The following is a 24,144-nucleotide window of genomic DNA, read 5'->3' as shown; positions in this document are numbered from 1 at the left end:
CCACCTAACCAGAGAAAACAAAACAAAAAAAAAAAACGAAAGGAAAAAGAAAAATACTCATCATCATAACAACAACAACAACAAAAAGAATCCACACCACCTGTACACCTCTTTCTTTCTTTCTCTTTTCTTCTTTTTCTCTCTTCTCTTATCTCTACAGGGATGCCTCATCGGGCAGCATACCCTCCCGGAAGGCCTCCTTCAGCCGCCGGGCCAGCTCCGGGGCGAGGTCGTTGCCGTAGTGCGCCAACAACGCCTGCAGCTGCCGGCCCTCCTCCGCAGTGACGGGCCGCACGCGTTTGCCGGTCTTCGGGTCGACGAGATCGTCCCGCTGCTCCATCACCACCGCCAGCATGTCATTCGCCTGCGTGAATATCGCCTGCAGACACTTCTTGGGGACGTAAATCTTGAGGGTGACGACCACGTCGAGAATGCTGAGAATGACGGGGAGGGCGGGGTAGTCGACTTCGTCCAGGCGACAGCCAACCTGTTCGCCCATGGCACGGAGTTTTTGTCGTGTGGGCTCCGCATTCATCGCGTTGCGCCCGCCATCGCTGACCTTTGCATAACAGGTGCGAATACTAACCATGGCGGCATTTGCCATATGATGTGTGAGTTGATCCGCCGTGCAAATCCGCTCCACGAGTCTCTCACACACCTCAAGTCGCATCGTTCGCCACTTGCGTAGTACATGTGAGAGTGTAGCGCACTCATGTGGTGTAAAGTCACCCACGTGATTGGTTGCACGAATGGCAAGTGGTTCCAAATGAAAGGGAGTGAGATCGTGTACGGTGTAGCACTGAAGAATACCAAGTAATGAAGGGAGATCAAAGTCATTGGCAAGAGTTCCAACGCGACGGGAAAGGGCAAGTAAGATTTTACGTCTTATATCTAGTGTTTCTTTAGCACAACCACGTCGGGTTTTAAATAATCGGGTAGAAAAGGCTTTAATAGAAGACATATCAATGTTTTCATAATTACTAAACTTCAACATGGCCTTTTCCATACGATTCCATAAATGACGATTATAAAAATTAGATGATACAACATGAGTGGAGATATACAGTACATCATCTGCTGAAAGTACACCATCATTATCACGACGTAATACTTCTACTGTTAACATACGCATAGCAGCTGTATATTTTGTCTCTTCTAACCAATCTCGTTCTTTTAATGAGGTAGTATAATAAAGTGTACGTCGTAATTCATGCATACCTGCTTGTTGCAATAATGGTGTCTTTTGCATTTGTTGTACAAGTGCCGTCATTTCACTTACCGCAGTTGTTTTGAGTTCATCTACAAATTCTTCCATTCCCTCTTGTGTTAAAATCTCCGCACTTGCCCCTAGTGCATTTTGTGCTTTTAATTGTAATGCCAATTCATCTGCTTTCGCAATACACTCTGATAATACATCACAGTGTCCTGTAATAGCCGTTGTGGGTGCCGCAAGTGCACCGTTGGGGCCTGAACCCGGTGTATATGTGACTGGCAGTGCACCTTCTACTGTATTCGCAGATGTCATGGATGTTTCCTGCGGTATTGTTGATGCTGTTGTTGCTGTGTTTCCGGAATAACTTGTTACCATCCATCTTTTACTGTTGTGAAGTGTTGTGTGTGATGTGTGGGCAGCTGCTGTATAACAATACTTTTGTTCTTGTTGTTCGTGTAGATAAGATGTGAATATTGGTGCTCTGCGGGAGAGTACTCGTGAAGTTCGCAGCGCGTAATGCTGCACGACTAAATAACGTTGCATATTAAGGACTACACCACTACTTTTATATAAATAGATGTTTTTTTTGTCGTTTAGATAGAAGAGAGAAAAGAGGAATAACGAAAAGGAAAAAAACAAAAAAAAAGGTAGAATACATGAGGGTTTCATTATCATGGGGAAGAAGGAAAGAATTCGAATAGGAAAAACCAAAAAAAATATATATATATATAAGAAGAACACATATACAGATATGTGTTTTGTTCTTTTTTTCCGTCATGTTTACATCGACTAATTCACCATTTTTTCGAATGACATTTACATTCTATTTCGACCGGTGATAAATTCCATTGTGGAATTTATTGACAGAAAATAAATCCATCTATACAAAGATTGATTCACGTAGAATCAATATTAATAGCAATAGTAGTAGTGGGAATACTGAAAACAGAATCTCTTTATGTACATCAGCAACTTCACTATACTTCCAATTTCCAAGACACTAAAAAAAAAAAAGAGATACAACCACAATCATCTTCAGTGGCATCTCTCACGTACAAAAACAAAGGTTCGTCCACTCCTCCGTTGCGCAGGTACAGAATGAACAATATCTCTTTGCTCTTCCATCTGCTTTAATGTTTCACCTTGATGTTCTTTTTCTTTTTCTTCTTGTGTTTCTTTTTCTTCTTCTTTTGTTTCCTTAACATGTTTCATTGGGTCATGACTGCAAGATCTTTTTGAGACACTAAAGGAGGATTCACCATTGATGGCGTTTTTCTCTGGTAACTGTTGAGGCGTTATTTTGTTTGACGCTTCCCTCTGTAATACGGTATGATCTTCATTTGTTGTTGTTGTTTCTGTTGTTGTTCTATTCACCTTCTCTGGTGATTCCCTTTCTTCTATAGTTTCTCCTCTTTGATTTCCCTCTCTTTCTTCTTTTGTTTCTTCTGAAGTGAGTGGAGGCATAGAAGAAGTTAGTTTCCGTGCAAATTCAAACGTCTCTGGTGTACTGGGTGAATACGGGATATGCGATGCTGGAGTGATATCTGGTCTTCTACAATGATGATGATGATGATGATGATGATTATTATTATTATTATCATTATGATTAATGATAATATGATTACTTTCTGTTTCTTTACTACTCTCCATTCGTGTACTCTCAATAGTAGTTGCAGAGGCCGTGGATAATGTTTTTCTATTCTCCGCATTGAAATCACCACTACTGTGATTATGAATACCAGAACGATGACGTTTCTTTATGCCAAGATGATCCACAAGCCAATCGTGATAAGATTCTTCCAGTAGTCCTAATAAATAAGCCGCTCGTGATGAACGTGTACGTTGTTTTAATTGAGATTGTTGTTTTCTTTCTTCTTCTTCTTCTGCACCACGTTCAAGCAGTAAATAACTTACCATGCGTTGATGTAGTACGCGAGCCTCTTGATAACTATCTACATTATCAAAATAGTGTTGTAGTGCAGAATCTGTTAATGGGACGGTTTCACAGAGAGAGACATTACTACTATCGTGATCTACAGTACTTATCTCTGGTCTCTCACCACAGACCTCATCATCATTATTATCATTATCACTATCATTATCATTCATGGTAGTAGTATTACCAGACTGTTGTAAACTCTTAACAGTTAGTTTGGTATTCTCTGAAGATTCAACATTTCCCTTTGCATCACACACCGCATCGTATTTAACATTCATCATTACATCATGTGTACTAAATACCACATCCGCATCTTGAAGTAACTCCTTTTTCGATGAATCCATCATCTTTGTACTAGCACCACCAGCATTAATACAATCAACATTATAGGTGGTCTCACCAGTAACTTGACGAACATCTTTTCCTGGTTTAACATTGTAGATGTTTACATACTGTGGAAGACGAATACTCTCTCCTCCTACTCCTATTCCTTCTCCTCCTCGTATTTCATCACCTGAACGAATGGATCCATAACCCCCAACAGACGATATTGTAGGTCCTCTATAACCAGCAGAAACAACTACAGAAGATGATAATGATGGTTCCTTCTCTTTTTCTCGTATTGAAGAAAAGGAAGCATGTCGCACATTTTTACCAGGTGATACGTAAGCAACATCCGTATTAGCAATATCATTAGTATTACTAATATTATTAGTAATATTAGTTGCATTTGTATTAGCAGTATTATTATTATTATTATTAGTAGTAGTAGTAGTAGTATTAGTATTAGTATTAGTATTAGTATTAGTATTAGTATTAGTAGTAGTAGAAGTACCACTTACAACATTATGATCAAGATGAGAAGCAACAGGAACAGAAATAATGGGTGGACGATATGAAATTTTCTTTTCTTTTGGTGTTGGTTTCACAACTTCAAAGGCGTAAAGTGGCACAAGTTGTGGTTCTCCCAATTCTAATATAGATCGTTCTCTTGATGGTTGTATAGCTGAAGTATTAATTACAGAAACTGTAGTAGCATTAGATGTATTCCTATATTCCTGTAACGAAGATAGTGTAGACTTCATAGATAAATTATGTAATGATCTTTTATTTTCCTTCTTTATAATATCTTTTCTTTCTTTTTCTGGTGTATCTTCTCTTTGCACTGGAGATACACACTCCACCACCCCCATTGTTGTTGGTGTTGGTTTTGCCGATATCTCTGATCTACACTCCTGCGTTGTCCACCCACCTGAACGTTTCATCGCGGTTATAATACCATCACTGTACCGCACCGCAGATCTCTCTGTGTTGTGATTCATTGCATCCCACAATTCCCGCATTCGTGCGGTGTGACTGTTGTTAACAAGAGCAATATCACTATTGTGTGCCCAGCGATTGAGATAGATATTCGTATTGCGGCTGTGAATATCTAATGCGACTCCAGAGGGAGACGTGGTAGTGGAGTGAAGATGATCTGAGTTTGGAGAAAGATTGGGTGTTGATATATCATGATGATGTTTCCTCGCATCTCCTACATCTATTGATATCTCACGTACATCATCCTTTTCTCTTTCTTGTTCTTCTCTTTCTCTTTCCTTTTCTCTTTCTTCTGCTTCTGCTTGGTGTTGTTGTTGTAAGGCGCGAACAGTAGCGGTGGTTGTACTACCGCCTCGCATAAATGTACGTTTTGTCGGTGTTTCTTCTCTTTCCAATCGTTCTTGTAATAACCACGCCTGTGTGGCGATGTTTAGTTCCTGCCCAAGTTGTACTAAAGCCTCTCGTTGTCTACTATTATTAATATTATTATTATTGTTTGTCATACCATTACCGCCAGGAGCCCTACTGGAGATATCAGCTGCGGTATCAATAAACTCCTTTGCCTCCATTAATGCCTGCCACGCGGATTGAAATGATTTCTGCTGCGTTAACACACGTGCCTCACCGAATTTTCCCCATGCACGATCGAGAAAACTCTGTGATTTATAATCATATTCCGTTTCTATACTGCTGTTTGTCTGTGATACATCAATACAGGCTTGATGTACATAGGACATACCCTTCCCACCTCCATGGATATTGGATGATCGCATGACTGTATCCATTTGCCCTTCCTGCTGCTTTTTCTTTTTTTTCTTGTTCATAATAATATTAGTGCTGTTAATATTATTCTTACTGCCACTACTGTTGGGAGTATTTGTTTTCCTCCGTTTATCAGCGCTTGATGTTGTACGATGTTGTTTTCGTATTCCTCTTACTGTTGTTGTTGTTGTTATTGGGGTTCTAATGCGCTTTTGGGATTCACCACGGTAATGTGTTGGGCTTCTCATCATGGAGTTGGGTGGACAGATGCTTCCCTTGAGGCTAGAATCAATCATAATCCACGACATATATATATATATATATATATATATATATATATATATAACAAAGGAATAAACAAAAATAAATAAATAAACGAAAAAGACGAGTATATATATTGAATAACAGGAGAGAAATGAAAAAGATATATATATATATATATATACGCACACTATCCGAGTACAGGTCTATTTGGGCTAACCTCAAAAATAAAGAGAACCTTCTATGAGATTTCTCTCCACCCACTCAAATCCCCTTTCCTTTTTTCTTTATTATTTTCTTCACTCCTTCTCTTCTGTTTGTTGTATTCCATCACCGCGTATTACAGTGCGGAGAGAAAAAAAAAAAAAAAAAAAAAAAAGAATTCCATGAAACACAAATACATCACGAAAAACCAAAAAAAGAGAAAAATACAGTAAAGGAAAATAAAAAGAACAGCAAAACACATACCGCTAAGTTGGCAAACAGATATAAACAAATAAAATATTTTTCTTTTCATATCCAATTTTCTATTTTTTTCTTTTCTTCTCCTTCGCCTTTACTTTACATGTAAGCAACCAAACATGGTTCTGCACATTTAAGCGGAGATACACTTACATACAGACACAGAGACATTTACATAAATAGATACACACATTCACCTTCCCTTTCTCTTTTTATTTCTTTCCTTTCATTCTTTATATATATATATATATATGTGCCTATATATGTTAAATCTCCCAAATATCTATTAGCATAAATTATGCATTTTTCTGTGATGATGCATATGCCGCTGCCGCTGCTGCTGCTGATTTCTCCAAAGCAGTAATACGTTTAATTTCATTTACAATCTGTTGATTGGCTTTTTTCAGATATTTCACTTCTTCCTCATGTCGGTTCTGCTCTGCTTGCTTCTGTTCCTCAAAGCGTTTCATCATTCCATCATGTTTCGCCCGCAGTTCATTCACGCGATTTTCCAGTCGACGTACTTCACTCTCAAGAGAGATCTTCTCATCAAATAAGTAACTTCGTAAATCCCGCTCGATCGCCTTTCGCACAGCGTACTGACATGCACTATCAAAGAGAATATCATACGTATTTGTTGTCTGTTGCATCTCCGTTGCCAGTTCCGCAAGGAGTAAACCACGTTCTGGGCACAATACCGTAACTTGACGAATAACTTCACGTAAACCATCGGTGTAAATTCCTTCGCGATTCATACAAACAACACCGGTGGGACGTGCGTTTTCTTCTCGACAACGTCGCTCCAGGTGTTCTCGCAGCCACACCGAGTCCAATCGACTGGTGTGTTCAATATCCGCCACTTTCATCCACGTCACTTCACCGTCTTTTTCTTTTCCCGCCTGCTGTAGTGGAACGGGTGGGAAGAGTCGCGCTAACGCCTGTTCTGCAGTCATACTGTTTGGAGTGAGATTAAGTGTTTCAGTTGTGGGAATCGCACTATTATTATTATTATTATTATTATTATTATTATTATTATTATTATTATTATTATTATTATTCCCTGACGCAGTAATATTATTAGTCGTCGTCGTAGCAGCAGCAGCAGCAGCAGCAACAACTGTGGAAGTATCTGTAAGCGTTATGTTTACAGCTCCCGTCTTGTTAGAAGTTGGTGGAGTGCGAGAGGATGGAGGGGCATTTATACTTTTAGCAGCACTGTTTAATACTACGGTTGCAGAGGAATCTATAGCGAGTGTGTTAATTTGAGTACCATTTTCATCCACAGCACCGGTTGAGGTGGATGGGACTGCACGGTAAAGTACAGTGCCCTTCTCATCATATACATTAGATGGACTATTCATACTTGCCATAGATGTTTCTACGTTAAAATATAGGGAGTTAAAGGAAAAAATTTGTTTTCTTTTTCTTATTCTTTGACTAGAATAAAAATTAAGGATCAAACAAAAGTAGTGATAATAATAACAATAATAAAATATAGGAGAGAGAGAGAGGGCAATGAGAGCTGAAAACGCATAGGAACACACACACAAACAGAGAAAAAAAAAATAGAGGGAATATATTTATATATATAATAAAAACAAGTGAAAATGTTAATAATAGAAGAAAAAAATGTATACAGCAATAATTATAGAACCGCTTAGAAAGAGAAGAGTAATAAAAAAGCAAATGAAAAAAGGAAAATAGTTCAAATAAAAGAAAAACGAAAAAAAAAACATTTTACGAATCAAGATCCACACCTAATGAGAGCAAAACATCTTTAGAGTATTTGGCAAGTACTTCACGTGCCTTCACTGCATTACGTTGTGCCTGTAATGCCTCTACAAGAATACGTTGTTGTTCCTTAAGCCACTCCTGTCGCTTTTCACCCTCTAACTCTGGTGGAACACGTTGAAGTATCATTTCATATGACGGTAATGCTATTGTAGTAGTATTAGTTACTGCTGCTGCTTGTGCAGATGGACTCTCTTGTACAGGGACTGTGGTAGATGATATATCAGCAACGGCTATGGCTGCGGTATCACTACTGCAGGATTCATCCTTTACAGATGGAGAAAACATTGCCGCAATAGAACGTTCCTCACTACGCCAATTGGTTCCTCGTCTATCTGTAGCAATTACATGTGCGTAGGAAAGAGAGTTACTTCTCTCTTTTCTTTGTCCAAATAAAGAAGATTGGACTTCTCTCTTGTATTGATTACGTTGTTTATCTTTTTCCTCCTCTCGCATTATAGCAGACCGGCATTGACTGTTAGATCCAACTCCAAAGTGTGAAAAGGTATGTGGTGTTAATATATTACTCTTTCCACGTCTGGTATTATTACCACTACCACGTTCCAATCGGAGTTGATAGACATTACCAAGCCAATCACCAGCAATGTGAATAGTGGATTGCAAGGACCATGATGAGAACCGATTTCTCATACTAACATTATTAGTAGTATTTGTATTCGTAATAGGAAAACGAACATTAGTGGAATTTCGCCCTAGAAACTGTTTATCTGGCATCTGTAATACTGTAACAGCCGTTATACCTGATGATGCGGAAAATACACCACGTTCATGCCATTTACCCTTAATAAAGGCACTTTTCGCTTCTTTCTCATCTAACTTTATATATTCATCTTCCTCATCACCTTCCTCATCATCTTCATTTTCTTTATCATTATTATTCTCTTTCTCTTGCATAACTTGTCTTTCTCTCTTATCAGGCCTAATACTCTCTTCCCCACTAAAGGTGGATTCCCCTTCACGAAATGGAAATACCGTAAAGAGCCGCACAGAACCATCATGACATCCCACAGTGAGGTGTAATGGTGTGAGTACATCCCGCCAAACATACGGTTCTTTTGTATCTTCGCACATCGCAATAGGGCCGGATGGCCCTGTTGTTAATGCAATAGAGTCTACAGCCACACGTCTACCATGACGACCCACCATCTCTGCAGAATGTCGAAGCACAAGTCGTACACTTCGTTGTTGTTGTATCATATGTCGTTTTACACTATTATTAATATTATTATTATTATTATTATTATTATTATTATTATTATTATTATTATTATTATTATTATTATTATTATTATTATTATTATTATTATTATTAAACTGTATAGTTTCAGATTCATCTTCTTCATCTTTATCTTCTTTTTCTTCTTCTTCTTCAGCTCTTATGACTGGATCGGTTTCGTACATGGCTTCCAGTAGCAACACTTTACCAGAGCTCGTGCCAACAGCGAAAAGTGCAGAGAAAGGACATAACGGCGATGACAATGATAGCGTTGATAATGACAAGGAAGAATCAGAAGTATTGCATTTTACTTCTGTCCATCCTCCTCGCACACGAACACGATTACTCACACAAAGAAACACATCTCCATTTTCTAACATGTAATTATTACATTCTTTAGCTTCTATACGTTGAGATTCCAATGATATATGTTGAATTGGTAAAGGGACCATAGATTGTAAAGATGCCACTGCGAGATGGCAACGTTGTCGTCCTACTACAATATAACTTCCATCAAGCAAATACTTCTCTCGATGCTTACAAGAGGTACCACCTGTGTTCACTGTTATTATTTCCTTTGATTCATCTATATTATTATCATTATTACTATTATCGTCATCATCCGATAACTCAGTCTTCTCTTCCTTTGGATGAATTTCCTCTTTTTCAGTTTCCTTCCCTTTATGACCCTCTCGTTCACGCCACATCAACGGCACAGCTCCTACAATTTCCTCCGCATATTTCACTGAAAAACTCATGGATGTATTGCTCATACTACTTGTTGATCCCACTACAGAAAGTTTACCGTCCTTCTTCAACCTCACACAATCAAACGACGTTACCCACCTTAATGTAGCTCGTTGTGGTGTACGTCTCTTATCCTCCATATTATTATTATTATTATTATTATTATTATTATCATTATTTTCTTTATCCCCATTAAACACTTTGGAAACTTCTGCAGATGCCTCTACACTCTCTGTACTCTCTTCCTTTTCCTCCTCATCTGATGAATTAGTATAACAAGAGGACTTTCCATATTCTTCATTTGAACTTTTACTCTCTGCATCTCCACCAGCTAACAAAGATCCATGCGGTTCATCCTCTTCAGCCTTTTCTGTCTGATCATTACATACACACACACATACCTCTTCCGTTTCTGTTTCTCGTTCTTTTACAACTACTCCTACTTGTTGCAAACTATAAGGAGATAATAACTTTCGATTCATCTTCTTAGTGGGACGCTGGGCTCCACTTATGGATGTTAGGCGAGTGTCATCTTCATACATCTCCCATGCGGCCATCATTCCATTTGTTGTGAGGGCCATTGCACGTGCACGGAGAGGATAATGTGGATTAGACGCATATACCGCATTATTATTATTATTATTATTATTATTATTATTATTATTATTATTATTATTGTTATCCTGCCTTTGTTTCCGATGCTGTTTACACTCCTCCTCTTCTTCTGCAGTTTGCTCCACCACACATCCAACAAATACAACCGGATAAACTCCCTCTAGTGCTATACATATACGTTGCAGCAGAAGTCCTTCACGGCGATCAAGTCCTGGAGTTGCGGCCCAAACAAAAACCTCTCCAACGGCTGTTCCACACATAATGCGTTTATTCTGCATACCAATACAAATACAAGATACACGATTCTGTTCATGTGAGAGCGAAAAGTACGGGGTAAAGGATTGTTCCTTACTTCCACTATAATCATATTGGACACCCCCACCTACATCTTCATAGGCGGTGAAAACAAAGGCTAAACCATCCACACCAGCTGTAACAAAGAAAGAACCATCAGAAGCTGCTGCACATGCTGTTACAATCATAGCATGTTTTCCACGCAATGCTATAGACTCTGTACGATCTGTTTTTGCAAGAGACCACTCTTTAAGGTTTCGCTCTAGTGAAGATGTAAAAAGCGTGCTTGGTTTCGTTTGATGAAAGGCAACCGCAGTGACGGCACGACGATGTCCATTAAGTGTGGTTAATGTAGTTCCCGTTACACCGGCATATGTAATACAAACTCCACCGTGTTCATTCGCGGAAGCCATAAATACGGCATCTGGTGAAAATGCAATACATGTAATAGGAATACCAACATGTAGTTTAAGACGTGCACTACACTCTGCTGAGGCGTAGTCGTAAAGATAAATATCTCCATCATATAAGGCAATCGCACAGGTTACTACCATAGAAGGCATAAATGCTAAATCTCGTACAGGACTTCCTGTTTTCAGCATATGATATTCATATGGTAGTTTTGAACGCATTACGACATTTCCCTTACTAATGTTTATTATATTATTATTTGTACCATCCTTCTTTAAATGTTCTCGTGGACGTTGGGTATTAATAAAGTAAACACGACCTTCCCATGATCCTGTTGCAAGAATTTCACCAGAACTATGATATGCTACAGATGAAACTGGTGCATTATGATGTTTTAATATTTCATTAGCTTCTAAACCTGATCGTACTGTAGCTTCTGCTACACTACTTACTACTTGCCATAGTATACACGTCGCATCATAACTACCAGTACAAACCAAACTTTCAGTAGGATGACAAGCAATGGAAGAAATACAACGTCTGTGAGAAATATGACTTTGTTGAAGAAGACTATTATCTTCAAGACTCCAAACACGTAGAATACCACGACCACATCCTGTAACTAATATATGTGATCTGTGCGGTAAAAATGCAATAGCGGTAACAGGGGCATTATGTTTTAGTGATGCCGTTATTTGATCCACTGTACCTCGTGGAATAACACGTACCATCATATCATCTCCTCCAGCTGCGATATAATTACCATCATCACTTGGAGCAAGACACTGTAATGGTTCTGTAGATGGATATATAATGGTTCGCCCTTCCTCACCTCTTTGAGCACTATTTAACCATTTTACCCAAGTATCACGTTTACAACTTCCTGCATGTCCAGTTTCTGGTGGTAATAAAACACCATGAAATATTTTGTAAAGATGCATTCGATTTCGAACACACTGTCGTAATAACATTGGTCTATATTCTAGAATATGATATTCTTCTTGTAAAAAATCCACAATTGGACTTAATTTATTGGATAACTGTGTATTCAACATCATCGCTTGAGAGAGAATATTCAAAAAACGTTGTAAATACGTCGCATTAACAATTAAATTTTCAAGTAGTGGTAAATATGAAGCAAGCACGGAAAAGGCATCATACTCCTTCGCACGTAATGCTAAATGAAGAAGCGCTAATAATTGACTAGCGGAATAACGACGTGGGTGAAAGACACAGGCCTCTTGTGTACCACGTTGAATAATAGAATCCATGGCAACGCGAATACTCTCTCGTACATCATATCGTTCCGCATCTATAGAAATAGGACGAAAATACAATTCAGCGGCGAGATACTTTGCGCAGGCATCTACAATATCAGAAGTACGTGGAAGATAACGGGCGGCAATAGAAGCTTCAAAGGATGCACTGGAAACTATCACACGTCGTCGTACTAAACGTAAACAAGTTCCATTTAATAACATAACAAGACGAGAGGCAGTTGAAACATTGGAAACAAGACGATAAAGGTTAAATTCTTTAATTCCACCAATATCATGGGAGAGGTATAATGTAATAAGAACGGTTCGACATGTTTTTTCATCAAAACGCTCTTCTAATTTTTTATACATCTCAAGATGTAACTGAGAAAGGGTAGAAGGAAGTTGTACAATATCATTTCTCAAAGTATCAAAAGTACTAAATAAACGTAAATACGTAATGGCGTAGATAAGATATGAAGCTTGATTAGCATCTGTTTTTCGAAGAAGTAACTTTAATTCATTTACACGAAATGATTCTTGTAATCGTTTCCCATAGGAAGCTAAATGTCTACGAACAAGTTCTGCCCGTTCAGAGATATTTAAATTTGGTAATGAAATACTTCGTGCTGGTGGAAGACGTGATTTAAGTGCTGTAGCAAAAGGACTACCAAATGGTGTTGAAACAAGAAAACGAATCTCTGGACCAGTACCAGGATATACGATCCATCCTAAATTACTTAATATCTCCCCCGCATACGGGGATTTATCCATACCATCTAATATCATACAAATATTTTTCTTTTTCTTTGCGGCATCATAAATACGCGGTAAAAGTTGTAAAAGTATGGTAATGGGATCACTTTCTCGTATACAAAAGTCTTCCTGTAAACCGAGTCGATATACCAGTGAAAAGGCAATATAATATGCCAAACGTCGTAGACTTCCATCACTGGCTTCACATGCGAAATGAACAATCATGACATTAGTGTTTTCCATTGCTTCAACATGTGCTGCAACAGCTGCACAAATAGTAGAAGCTCCATTACCTTCAGCACCTTGTAAAAGAAGAACATTATGTTCTGAATTTATCACATAATGAGTAGTTGAATCAGACGTAAGAACATTGTTAGTAGTATTAGTCATCGTCATCGTCATCATTGTTCCTCCATCTGCTGTTCCTTCTACTACTGTTCTTGATGCTGATTTAATAGAAACTGTTGGGTCACAACCGGAAAGTACAAAGAGAGACAATTTTTCTACAAACCCCATTGGAGGTACAAATGTTTTTAAAAGTGTGGATGTAAAACTTATTTGATCCATGTGCTCTGTTTCGTACAATGTTTGATTAACGTTTGTTTTACTTTTTTTGTGTGGATTATTCTTAAGGGTAGATTGAGCAGTCCCTACAGTATCTGTATCACCGTCCATAGGAAGACCAAAGTGATGTTGCACGATAGACTTTAATGCCACAAACGCCTTTCGTGAAAAATCAGTCATATCTAGTGGTATACATGTTGCCATTGCGTTTGCGGTTGAAGCTGTTGTCATTGTAGTAATAGTAGGAGTATTAGTAGTAGTATTGGTATTAAAAGTAAAATTGTTTGTAGAAGTCATAAAAGGCTCTGTCATAGTATTATTCATAGAAAGGGTTGCAAAGGGATTATCTACTCCCGCTTTATGTGTTGCCGTGTATGGAATAACAGGAGCTCCTTGCGTTTTTAAGTATTTCGTGAGTTTCGTAATAGATTGAATAGTTGTAGGCGTATCCGGGGCATACGCTTTTCTCTCACTTCCAATAGGCAGCGATGCCATTAGTGTGCCCTGATCCCGAATAAGAAATGCCATTGTGCGTGGATGTCGTTTCTTTGTACGTCTTGCAGCTGTAAAAATAGCATGCCGCATCTCCATCTCAGTAACGGACATTTTTTCTTCATTACTTTGTTGCGATGGAAACTGTCGAAGCCATGCAAAGTCGGCTGGATCCACATCCTCATCCACACGATGATATAACGTGGGTGGACAATATCCATAACGTGAGCCCAACACACCGAGAAAGAACGGCGCACACCGTGAGACCTCATTAAGGCAAACCGAAAGAGAGAGATTTGAGCTGCTGGCATCTTCTGTGATTCCCCAGCGGAGATCCACCTCGAGGATGTTCACATGCAATCCGGCTTCTGCTGCCCAGCGACGGAGGCGGGGAAAGACATCCAGCACTAATGCATTTCGTTCATTCTCCATATCAAGAAAGGTGGAGGAAATAAAGAATCGACAATCATGATAAGTAGAGAGAAATAATGGTTCTGGGGAAAGTAAAGACATTTTCTTTTTACTTTCTTCTCCTTCTTCACTTGTTTTGACTACTTCTCTTCCTCCTGTTGTTGTTCCCGTTGTTTTGGTTGTAGTTAATACATTTTCTGTAGATCCAGCAGTTATGGCTGTTGTACCTTCTACAAAAGTTTCAGCTGTAAGTGGTTCTAAGGCTGGTACATATGCATGCTTCTGTCTCTCCTTCTCTAATTTAGATACTTGATATAATACGCGAAGTTCCCTCTTAAAGTTTTGATCTGGACGAATAGCGGCACGGTTAACATCATAGACTTCATCTGCTCGCTCAATATAACGTCGAGGACCACCAGAAACGCGTTCTGCCACTATACGTAGAACAGAATCTGAAAAACCAGTTAATAAAATATCATTTTTATGATGATAACGGATTTGTGTATTTAAATCCACATCAAATGATGTACTAAGACCAACAAATAATAACTCTTCATTACATGTACGACGCATACGTTCCAGATAAACAGGAAGATCTCCTAAAGATGGGGCATCATTTTGTCCAGCATAACAACTATGTTTACCACCCATAACGACTAAAGCTTGAAGGTTTACTCTATGCTCAATAAGGTTATCAAGATAGGCATAAGGGAATTTTATATTAGTACTAGGATCTATTCCACTACTAGTGTTTATTTCACTCGAACTAGAATATGATTCTTCAGGCCACATCATATCACGACATATATATCCAACTCTTTCTGCATTCTCTAATATACCTCCTTCATGTCGGAATTCCCATCCCATTACACGATACTCATCACCACATAGTACTAATAATTCACAATGTTCACAAGCATACTTAAACGATACTGCTAATAAGGCAGCCTTGTCTATATCAGCCATACCATAAGCACCTGAATACATGGAATCATAACTTGCATTTAGAATAATAATAGAACTTCCACGAATTGGCATAATATTTACTCGTGCAGATATTTCAGCGGCTTGATTTAATGCAGTTTGATATTGTTTTTGTAATAATTCCACATATTCCACTGTAGGAGGTTCATCCCTACATATCTTTCTTTTTACACGAGGAGGAGGTGGAGTGTATAGTTTATCTATAGCACTCGTCGGTGTAAACTTAAGAGCCTCATACGCACTAAGAAATCTGTAGGGAAACTGACGTGACATTAATACTTCTTCTTCGCATGTCAAACGATTCATAATGGTAGTATGTGTCTTTTCACTACATTTATGAAGTACTATATTACGAAGATTCCGCAATGTAGCCATAAAAGGTAATTTTTTACGTTCTACAAGATTATCCCATATGGATCCATGATTACCATAAGCAGAGAGTTGTGTTTCCCATGTCTCTGGTACTGGAAGTTTCATACGTTGACCACACTTTGTAGGATCAAATTTACTTTTCCCACCTTCATCTAATCCTTGTTGTCTAAATGCTTCTTCTGTATTTGGATATCGTTTACCCAGTAAACAACAAACAGTATATGCAGGATGTGATATATGTAGTCGTCGTATGAGTTCCTTAAATGTTAGCGTGGAATAATAATCTTCTGAAGTAGTATTACTAGATGTTGAAGATTTCTTTAACTCCTTTTGTTTTTTGGCTCGAGATCTCTTAACTGATCTTTCATTATTGTATTTGGCAAGAGCAAAATCATCAAACATGGTAAAAGTCGCAACTAATGCGTGTCGCAATGCATTTGGTATTCCTTTTCTTGTTTCCTCCGTTGTTATTTTTTCTTTCTTGTTTTTTTCTTTTTCTTCTTTTTCTTTCTGAGATGCACTGTTATTTCCTTCTTCCTTCATATAGTTAGGGGAAAGACATATATGTGGCTTTTGCATGGCAATATTCGCAATATTTAGCCAATCAGATGGTAAACGAATTATACGTTTCATGTAACACTTAAGAAACGGTTGACAATTCGGTTCAAAAGCGCATAACGCAACGAGAAGCGCAGCGGTACGACGAATATTAAGATCATGACGAACATAAAGTGCAAGTTTTAACACAAATTCCCCATCCACAAAACTAATAATATGTACTAATTCAGCAATTCGTATGGAATTCTCTAGATGTGCCTTTGCCTCTTGAGAGAGTGGTGGTTTCTTTGGTGGAAACTGCAATTCCTGCAATAGTGAGGCACTCACACGGCCGATAAGTTCATCTTTTTCATACCGTACATCTCCCACAGTTTCATTATTGTACGAGAAAGAAAGTGCATCATCTGGATTACTATCTTCTTCGTGTTTTTTTTCTCTTTGTCTGACAGAAAGTGGAGTGTCTGTCATTATTTTATTACTTCTTGTAGGGGGGATAAATATAGCAATATGTATGTATATGTATTTCCTTCTTTCTTTGTTAATCCCACTCTTTTTATTTTATTTTTATTTTTTACTTTTTTGCAAGTTGTAAGTATTTGTTTTTCTCTTGATGGCAAGTATATTTATTTACAATGCGAAAGAAAGAAATCACGAAAAAAAAAGAAGAAAATTGGAGTGTGAAAGAAGCCTTAAAAGTAAAGTGGCAAGTATGTATAGATTCTAACAATAACAACAATAATATGGCACGATAAGAAGAGGTAAAGAAAATCAGTAAACATTGTAAAATTCACCTTCATCACTACTGCAGGTGTAGTACTCAATCTATACAAATATGTATCGTGTCATCTTTTTTTTTTTTCACTCTTTCATTCTTACTTCTTCTCACAATGCCCAAACGACACACAGAGAGATATATGTATAGAGACACATTGCACAGATCACCTCAGAAGCTTATTTTTCTTTTTTCTTTTCTTTTCTTTTCTTAAAAAAAAAAGTATTCCTTTTCTTCACGCCCTCACTCTTCACACAGTCTTCGCTATGTAAATGCAGGTAAACATTTATATATTTTTTTACTTATATAAATATATCCTGCCTGTCCCTAATTACCTAATTCACAGACTTCAAAAAATTGCAGAATAAACCATCGCAAAAAAAAAAAAAATAATAATAACAATAATAATAATAATAATAATAATAATAATAATAATAATAATAATAATAATAATAATAATAATAATATTAATAATAGTAAAAACACATACAAGCGTAGAGATATATACACAGAAACACATACAACAGACGTGAAGTAGACAGACAACCAACAACAGAATCCCCTCCCTAACCCACACAATATCTTTCTATTTTCTTTTTCTCTCTTTCCCTCTATTGTGTGCGTTCTGTCAAGAGGAAAACCCCCGTCATAGCAATTGCTGTTCCCAGTACTACTACTACTACTACTTTCACGGCTGTTGATAATGCATGTTACCTCTCCCTTCTACCCTTGTTCTTCTTCTTTCGTATTCTCTTTCTTCTTCTTCGTCTTATTATTATTATTATTATTATTATTATTAATCTTTGTCTTAAATAGCCTTTGTCACCACTGTTGGTTCAAAATCCTTTGGGAGATAACCCGTCTGCTCGGTATTCCAATCCATTTTGCGTGGCGGGGCCCGATCGCCCCAGAAGTAAATCGTCGCCCCCTCCCACGAGAACATCCACAGAAACGCGTAAAGTGTCGGCGTGGCGATAAGATACTCCCGCCGCATCGCCACGGCGCGGTTCATCATCCACTTAATATCCACAAGCCGCAGGACCCGCAGAGGACCGTTGAGGTGACCAAAGAAACCTTTACATTCATCCGCGGGTGGAATCTCGGCGAGTGTGGGGCGCACGAAGAGTTCACCGCCACTGCGGCGAATGGGTGTGCGGCGGAATAGTGAAATGCTGCTGCGGCGAAGCATGAGGGCTCTATCTTACGTAAAGGCAGAAATACTAAGAGAATATAATCTACAATATATATATATATAGTGTGTGTGTGTTGGGGGGGAGTATGATGCAAGATAAAAAGAAATGGGAAATTAGATTTGATATCGTGAAAGCGTTTGTAGAAGCAAAATAAGCAAGAGAAGGAAAGTAATATATTACACACCTATTAAATGAGGGCGAACGAAACAAGTAATTATAATAGTGATAATATACAATGGTACGAAAACCAACACCGGCAGGGAGAAAAAAGAAAAGAGAAAAAATTTCAAAAAGTAATTAACAGAAATATTAACGAATTCCCATACTTCTATCCATATATGCATAATAAAATTTTTCTGGAATATTTTCTCTTACTTTTATGTGTATCTTTTTCTTTTTAATTTATTTACTTCCTTTTGTGAAGGTAAAAGTCCATCTCTTCACTCACTTTTACCCCATACTTGCATTATTCGCCTCTCGCAAACTATTGAGAATACCAGCTGTTGTCATACGCGGAAGAAACACACGGCCGCCTTTTCCCACTATACCACCAAACATCTCTGCCACACACGATTTCTGTACTCTATCTTTTGTTAACAGTACAATAGGAGGACCACAGCCCCGCTTATTCTGCAGTAATAACTCACCCATTAATGCCGCCGATACGAGATCTCCTGATTCACTCCGTGTAGCGGCATACACAGTAAACATATCCGAATGTGGGTGTAAACGGGAGAGTTGAAAGAAAATGTGTCCAGGACGAGATGTGTGTGGAATAAAGACTTCATGCACACAAACAAATGCACATGGTACACGACGAAAGAAACGAAGACTTTCTTCACTTCTAAGTAACTCAAATAATACATCCTCCGTACCTAATTCAATATTTGCTACATCTAACATTACGACTACTCGAGCTACAGGTAATACCGTTTTCCCTACATCCTGTGAATGTGCACTTGATGGAAGGGATTTAAACAGACGTTTCATTTCACGTGCATTGTATTCCGCAAAACTACTCTGTGCAGATCCATTAAAGGCATGTAACCAGCTCATATGTCGTGTTATTTCTAATGGAGTCATCCATGGCGGTTGTGGGCCGGATGGAGGAGCCACACTACAGCAAATAGGACAACGGTAGAGTGGCATCGTCACTTCAACACCATTTAAACATTCAAGTGGACGATTTAATAAAGCATTCATACGTGTGGAAAAGTAGTTAACAGATTCTCTAATCCCAGGTGACCGTCCATACAAACTTACATCTGGTCCATTAATAGGTTTACTAAGTTCACTTTGTTTATTAAAAGAATTCGATGATCTCGCAATAGCAGAAAGAGAAGCGGGATTATTCTCACGGAGAGATCGTGCTAGTGGGTGAATGAATCGCTCCACATCACGGCGAAGTGATGCTGAAGAAGTAGTACTGCAGCCAGTAGAAGGTATACGCATTACAGATACCACTAATATTACTGAAATGTAGAGGATATAGAAACAACAACAGCGAAAAAAAAAAAACGAAATGAAAACATTAATGTTTTACATGATACAATTCCAATGGATTAAGTTACTTACTTCCATTTCAATCGACAACGGTTGACTTAAATGAAATCAAATGGGGGAAAAAAATGTGCAAGAAAATGGGTTTCTCCATTACATCAGTGGTAACCCATCAATATCGATGTTGAGTAGAAGTGCCACATAATAGTTCCATCGTTGTAGGATGTATGTTATATATATATATACTTGTTTACATAATTCAATCGAAGGGTATGAAATTTTATACCGTCATAAGGAGAGGGAAAACATACACAAAAGCATAACACAGAAAAATGTCAAATATAACAAGAATAATAATTAATATACACATATACAGACAAACAGAGATAAAATAAAATGAAGAGACCAAAAAAAAAAAAAAAAAAAAACAATTTTATTGATTGTCTCTTTTTATTTTTTTTTCTCTCTCGCTTTTCCGTACTAAACCCCAGCCAATATCTTCTCTCCCACTCCCTCTTACCCTGTAATAGGAGGAACATCCACAAAGAGCATAGTTGGCAGCGTTAACAATTCCGGTTCTGTGCCCACCACATCCTCCGGTACGGCCAGACAAGTAATGATCTGTTCCGCACTGCAGTATCCCGCCTGTACGGCATCCGCAGCGGCATCCAACTCCATCTGCGCACTCCCCTGCACTCCACGTGATAAGAGCGGCATACGCACACGTTTTCCCCGTTCTTCCAATTCAAGTAAACACTCATCAATTCGCCGGCGGAGTTCTTTTTGTCCACCGTGGCAGTTGAGGAGTTGCAGGACGGGGCCGAGGAAGGGACGGTAACGTGGGGGTATGGGAAGTGTACCGAGTTTTAATAATAATACACAAAAGGTGTGGGCGAGGCGTAGCGTGCGAAGATACAATGGAGCCCATAATGACTGTTCCGCCCGGAAGAAATCACGATATGGTGAAACGTGATAATTATAATGTAATACCGCACACTCATTACGGTGTAAGGCGGCAAGCTGCTCACTATAGGATGCCTCTAATTGCAATAGACGTATAGTACTTGAAAGCTGCTCTCCAACGGTATCAGCATCTGTTTGGGTGAAGAGTAAGTCTGAGGGATTTGTGAATTCTCCACCTTGATATCCTTCTGAATTCTTCAATAGATCAGCGGCTAATCGGCGGTATTGTACACGTAAACGCTGCAGAGTTGGAAGAATTTTATCATTATTTTCCATAAGTGCAGAGGCGGCAACAAAGTACAACTGGTGTACGTCAAGTACATAGTGATTACGTTGTGTCGGTGCGGCCAAGATGGATTCATGATTCATCACTTGTTGTCGTTGTTGTCGTCGTTGTTCGTTTTCTTGAAGTAAGAAAGGTGGAGAAACGAATAAAGAAATAGAAGTATTTTGTGATCGCACCTTTTCTTCTCTTTCTTCACTTTCTCTTTCCAGTAATGGTGGTGGTGCTGCTGCCACAGAGGGTGATACTCTTTGGATTCTCACTTGTTCCTGTCTAGAGACTACTGTGTGAATAGATAATGCGACGAGAACTCTAGCAAGAATACAACGATGCACTTCTACAGACTCTTCATTTGCGAGTTGTTTCATCACTGTTGCCCGCCATTGACTTTGTCGAACTATAGCAGTAGTATCAATCGTATAGGCAACTAGTATCTCATAACGGCGTGGAGGTTCACCAAGGATATCCGTAGTGGAGGAAAGAAATGTATAAAGATCAAAAGGAGAAATAACACCAGTATCCTCTCCCACATGTGTATTATCAACATAGGAAGTAATCTGATTTGTCTTTTTTTCATTAACATTACCTCTATTACTATTATTATTATTATTATTATTATTATTATTATTATTGGGAGTACCTTGTAGAGTAGAAGAGGGAATAATACATTGCCGTGATGATTGGGATATGCCTGATAGCGTCAGACCATCCACAGTCACAACTCGCACCCGTCCACCACGAGAGTCAAAATGTAGACGAAGTGGAAACAACATTTGATTGGGTGATATTGCAGGCGAGTCTACCGTTACGAGAGAACCAGCATTATTCTTTGTACACCGTTCTAATAATAGTAATGATGATACTTGTCGTGAGTGTAGTTGTGAAGGAGACATTACACCAGTTGTTTGTGTTTCAGTTGCATGCATATATTTGAATATCTCTTGGGTAATTTTCTTAAGTTCAGCAAAATCGTTATTCTGAATCACGCGTTCTACCCAATTAATTTCTCTGTATACACTACTACTAGGAGCGAAAAGAATCCCTTCTCGAAACTGTTGAAATGTATCAAATACCTTGTAAAAGTGAACTTTAATATCAGTAGCTTTTTTCACATCGGATGTGACTCCCTTATAAGAACGGGCAATTTGATTAGTGAGAATATGTAATTCCTGTAATGGATTACACATCTTATTATTTTTGTGACTAATGCTTCTTCTACTATTGGGTTCTACAATATTATTATTATTATTTCCAGTTTCTCTTTTACCCACTAATCTCTTTTCGCCAGGTCCTGCACCCGTTAAGATACGCTGCGTAATAGATTGTTGAATAACGAGTGCATTTGTAGACGGCGGAACCAACTTCAGTAATTGTGATGTCACAAGACATTCCTCCTTTACGAATTTTTCCTGCTGCTGTTCTTGTGATTGTGCTGTTGATATATCTTTACCTTCTCCATTCTCTTCCTGTTTTTCTTCTTCCGTTGTTGTCCATGTACATAAGAGTCCTTTCCAGCGGTTTTGTTTCACCATACGTTCATGCTGTGCCACTTCATCTCTCGCTTTTCTCTCTTCTTCCATCTGTCGTGCCTGACGATGTCGTTCACGCTGTTGCATGGCCTGATGTCGTAATAGCGACTTTGCGAGAAATAAACTTTCTTCCTCTTTGTAAATACGTATCATACATGTTTCGTGTAGTTCACTGGGATTATCCTGTTCTGCCCGTGGCACTCGTGAGACAATCGTACACCAACTGTTTAGGGCATTTGTGAAACGTTGCGCCCGCATATAACGAAAACGTTCCCGTGATGCCAATAACTGTAGGTCCTGTCGTACGGGTTTACGTTTTGTATATTGCACAGGCTCCTTTTTATTTACATTCTTTTCTTCTTTTTCTTTTCTCTTTCCTTGTTGTTTTTGTTTTTGTTTTTTATTTTTCTCAGACGGCGACAAGGATAAGGGTGAGGATGATGAAGATGATGTAGATGCTGTAGAGCCGTTACTATTGAGGGATGAGGCATTACTAAAGATAGAGGCTGTAGAGAACCTCTTCACACCGTGATGGCGGAATAAATGTGTATCATCGGGATAACAACAACACTGTTGTAATAATTGTAACTTCAACGGTGGTTTATACCACGGCACATCTGTCATGGTGATTGCTAACAGTGGACGTTCCACATTGTTTTTTATTGTTTCCCCCATAACTGTATTCGTTATCGTATTAGAAATAGGAGGGGGAGAAAGAGAAGGAGGAGCTGAAAGGGCATTCATTATTACACCCGCATCATTTGTACCACCTAATGAAAACGCTGCGGAGATGTTTTGTAGTGTTTGTGTGATACGCCATGTTTCTGTGGCCTCTGCATGCATTGTGCCTGTGCCTAATAAATTGTCTATCGCAGAACCCATATCTGTATTTGAAAAGGTATCATTATACATTCCTCCTGTCTGCCGCAGCATCGTACGTCGTAACTCTTGTGTGGCGAGGGTCAGTTCTGACATAAAAGGTTCCTTAGTGCGTTTGTGTAATTTTGGTAATCGAACTATTGAATGTACATCCTTATTGTTATTGTTATTATTATAATGTTCCTTATCTTTGGCATTACTGTTGCTAATGTGATTAGCGACTCGATTCAATGAAATTCCTCTTTTCGCAGATGGTATGGGAAGTGGTTGGCACAATATACGGGTATTCTCTCGCTGTTTTACATGATTAGATCGTGCCCCATGCATACAAAGAGATGTTTCTCTGCAACTATAATTCTTTCTTTTTGTTTTCTTTTTAACTCTGTAGAGTCTATCGTCTTGGATTCTTTTCTCGTTTTATACAGTTTTTGATCCAATAAGAAGAAGACGGAGTGTTTCTTTTTTTTTATGCACTCTTTTTTCTCTTCTTTTCTTCTTTGTGATTGTAGGTGGGCGTACTGTCTTCTATAAATTATTATCACATGGAGAAACAACAGAGGAAAAGAGAGAAAGAACGCGA

General features: G+C 38.5%; 7 protein-coding genes across 7 annotated transcripts; all 7 read right to left on the bottom strand.

Annotated features, from left to right (window-relative positions):
• Nucleotides 1-154: 154 nt before the first annotated feature.
• LSM04_004014 (uncharacterized protein) lies at nt 155-1,756 on the bottom strand (the record flags this gene model as incomplete). The annotated part of the gene is made up of 1 exon (XM_067331362.1): nt 155-1,756. One exon carries the CDS (start codon nt 1,754-1,756, stop codon nt 155-157), a length of 1,602 nt encoding a protein of 533 aa, XP_067192142.1.
• A 492-nt stretch (nt 1,757-2,248) lies between these two features.
• Nucleotides 2,249-5,542, bottom strand: LSM04_008967 (uncharacterized protein; the record flags this gene model as incomplete). The annotated part of the gene is made up of 1 exon (XM_067331361.1): nt 2,249-5,542. The coding sequence occupies one exon, from the start codon at nt 5,540-5,542 to the stop codon at nt 2,249-2,251; it is 3,294 nt and encodes a 1,097-aa protein (XP_067192255.1).
• Nucleotides 5,543-6,253: 711 nt separating this feature from the next.
• Nucleotides 6,254-7,327, bottom strand: LSM04_003198 (Axonemal dynein light chain; the record flags this gene model as incomplete). The annotated part of the gene is made up of 1 exon (XM_067331360.1): nt 6,254-7,327. One exon carries the CDS (start codon nt 7,325-7,327, stop codon nt 6,254-6,256), a length of 1,074 nt encoding a protein of 357 aa, XP_067192123.1.
• Nucleotides 7,328-7,694: 367 nt separating this feature from the next.
• LSM04_001141 (WD40 repeat) lies at nt 7,695-16,913 on the bottom strand (the record flags this gene model as incomplete). Its single annotated transcript, XM_067331359.1, has 1 exon — nt 7,695-16,913. The coding sequence occupies one exon, from the start codon at nt 16,911-16,913 to the stop codon at nt 7,695-7,697; it is 9,219 nt and encodes a 3,072-aa protein (XP_067192078.1).
• Nucleotides 16,914-18,025: 1,112 nt separating this feature from the next.
• Nucleotides 18,026-18,406, bottom strand: LSM04_008861 (uncharacterized protein; the record flags this gene model as incomplete). The annotated part of the gene is made up of 1 exon (XM_067331358.1): nt 18,026-18,406. One exon carries the CDS (start codon nt 18,404-18,406, stop codon nt 18,026-18,028), a length of 381 nt encoding a protein of 126 aa, XP_067192252.1.
• A 454-nt stretch (nt 18,407-18,860) lies between these two features.
• Nucleotides 18,861-19,862, bottom strand: LSM04_009553 (uncharacterized protein; the record flags this gene model as incomplete). Its single annotated transcript, XM_067331357.1, has 1 exon — nt 18,861-19,862. One exon carries the CDS (start codon nt 19,860-19,862, stop codon nt 18,861-18,863), a length of 1,002 nt encoding a protein of 333 aa, XP_067192266.1.
• Nucleotides 19,863-20,426: 564 nt separating this feature from the next.
• On the bottom strand, nt 20,427-23,891 carry LSM04_009152 (uncharacterized protein; the record flags this gene model as incomplete). Its single annotated transcript, XM_067331356.1, has 1 exon — nt 20,427-23,891. One exon carries the CDS (start codon nt 23,889-23,891, stop codon nt 20,427-20,429), a length of 3,465 nt encoding a protein of 1,154 aa, XP_067192259.1.
• Nucleotides 23,892-24,144: the final 253 nt, after the last annotated feature.

Source organism: Trypanosoma melophagium (genome assembly GCF_022059095.1).
Source record: "Trypanosoma melophagium isolate St. Kilda chromosome Unknown ctg20segment0, whole genome shotgun sequence".
NCBI lineage: Eukaryota > Euglenozoa > Kinetoplastea > Trypanosomatida > Trypanosomatidae > Trypanosoma > Trypanosoma melophagium.
Note: the sequence above shows the minus strand (reverse complement) of the source record. Positions and strands in the feature narration are given on the sequence as shown.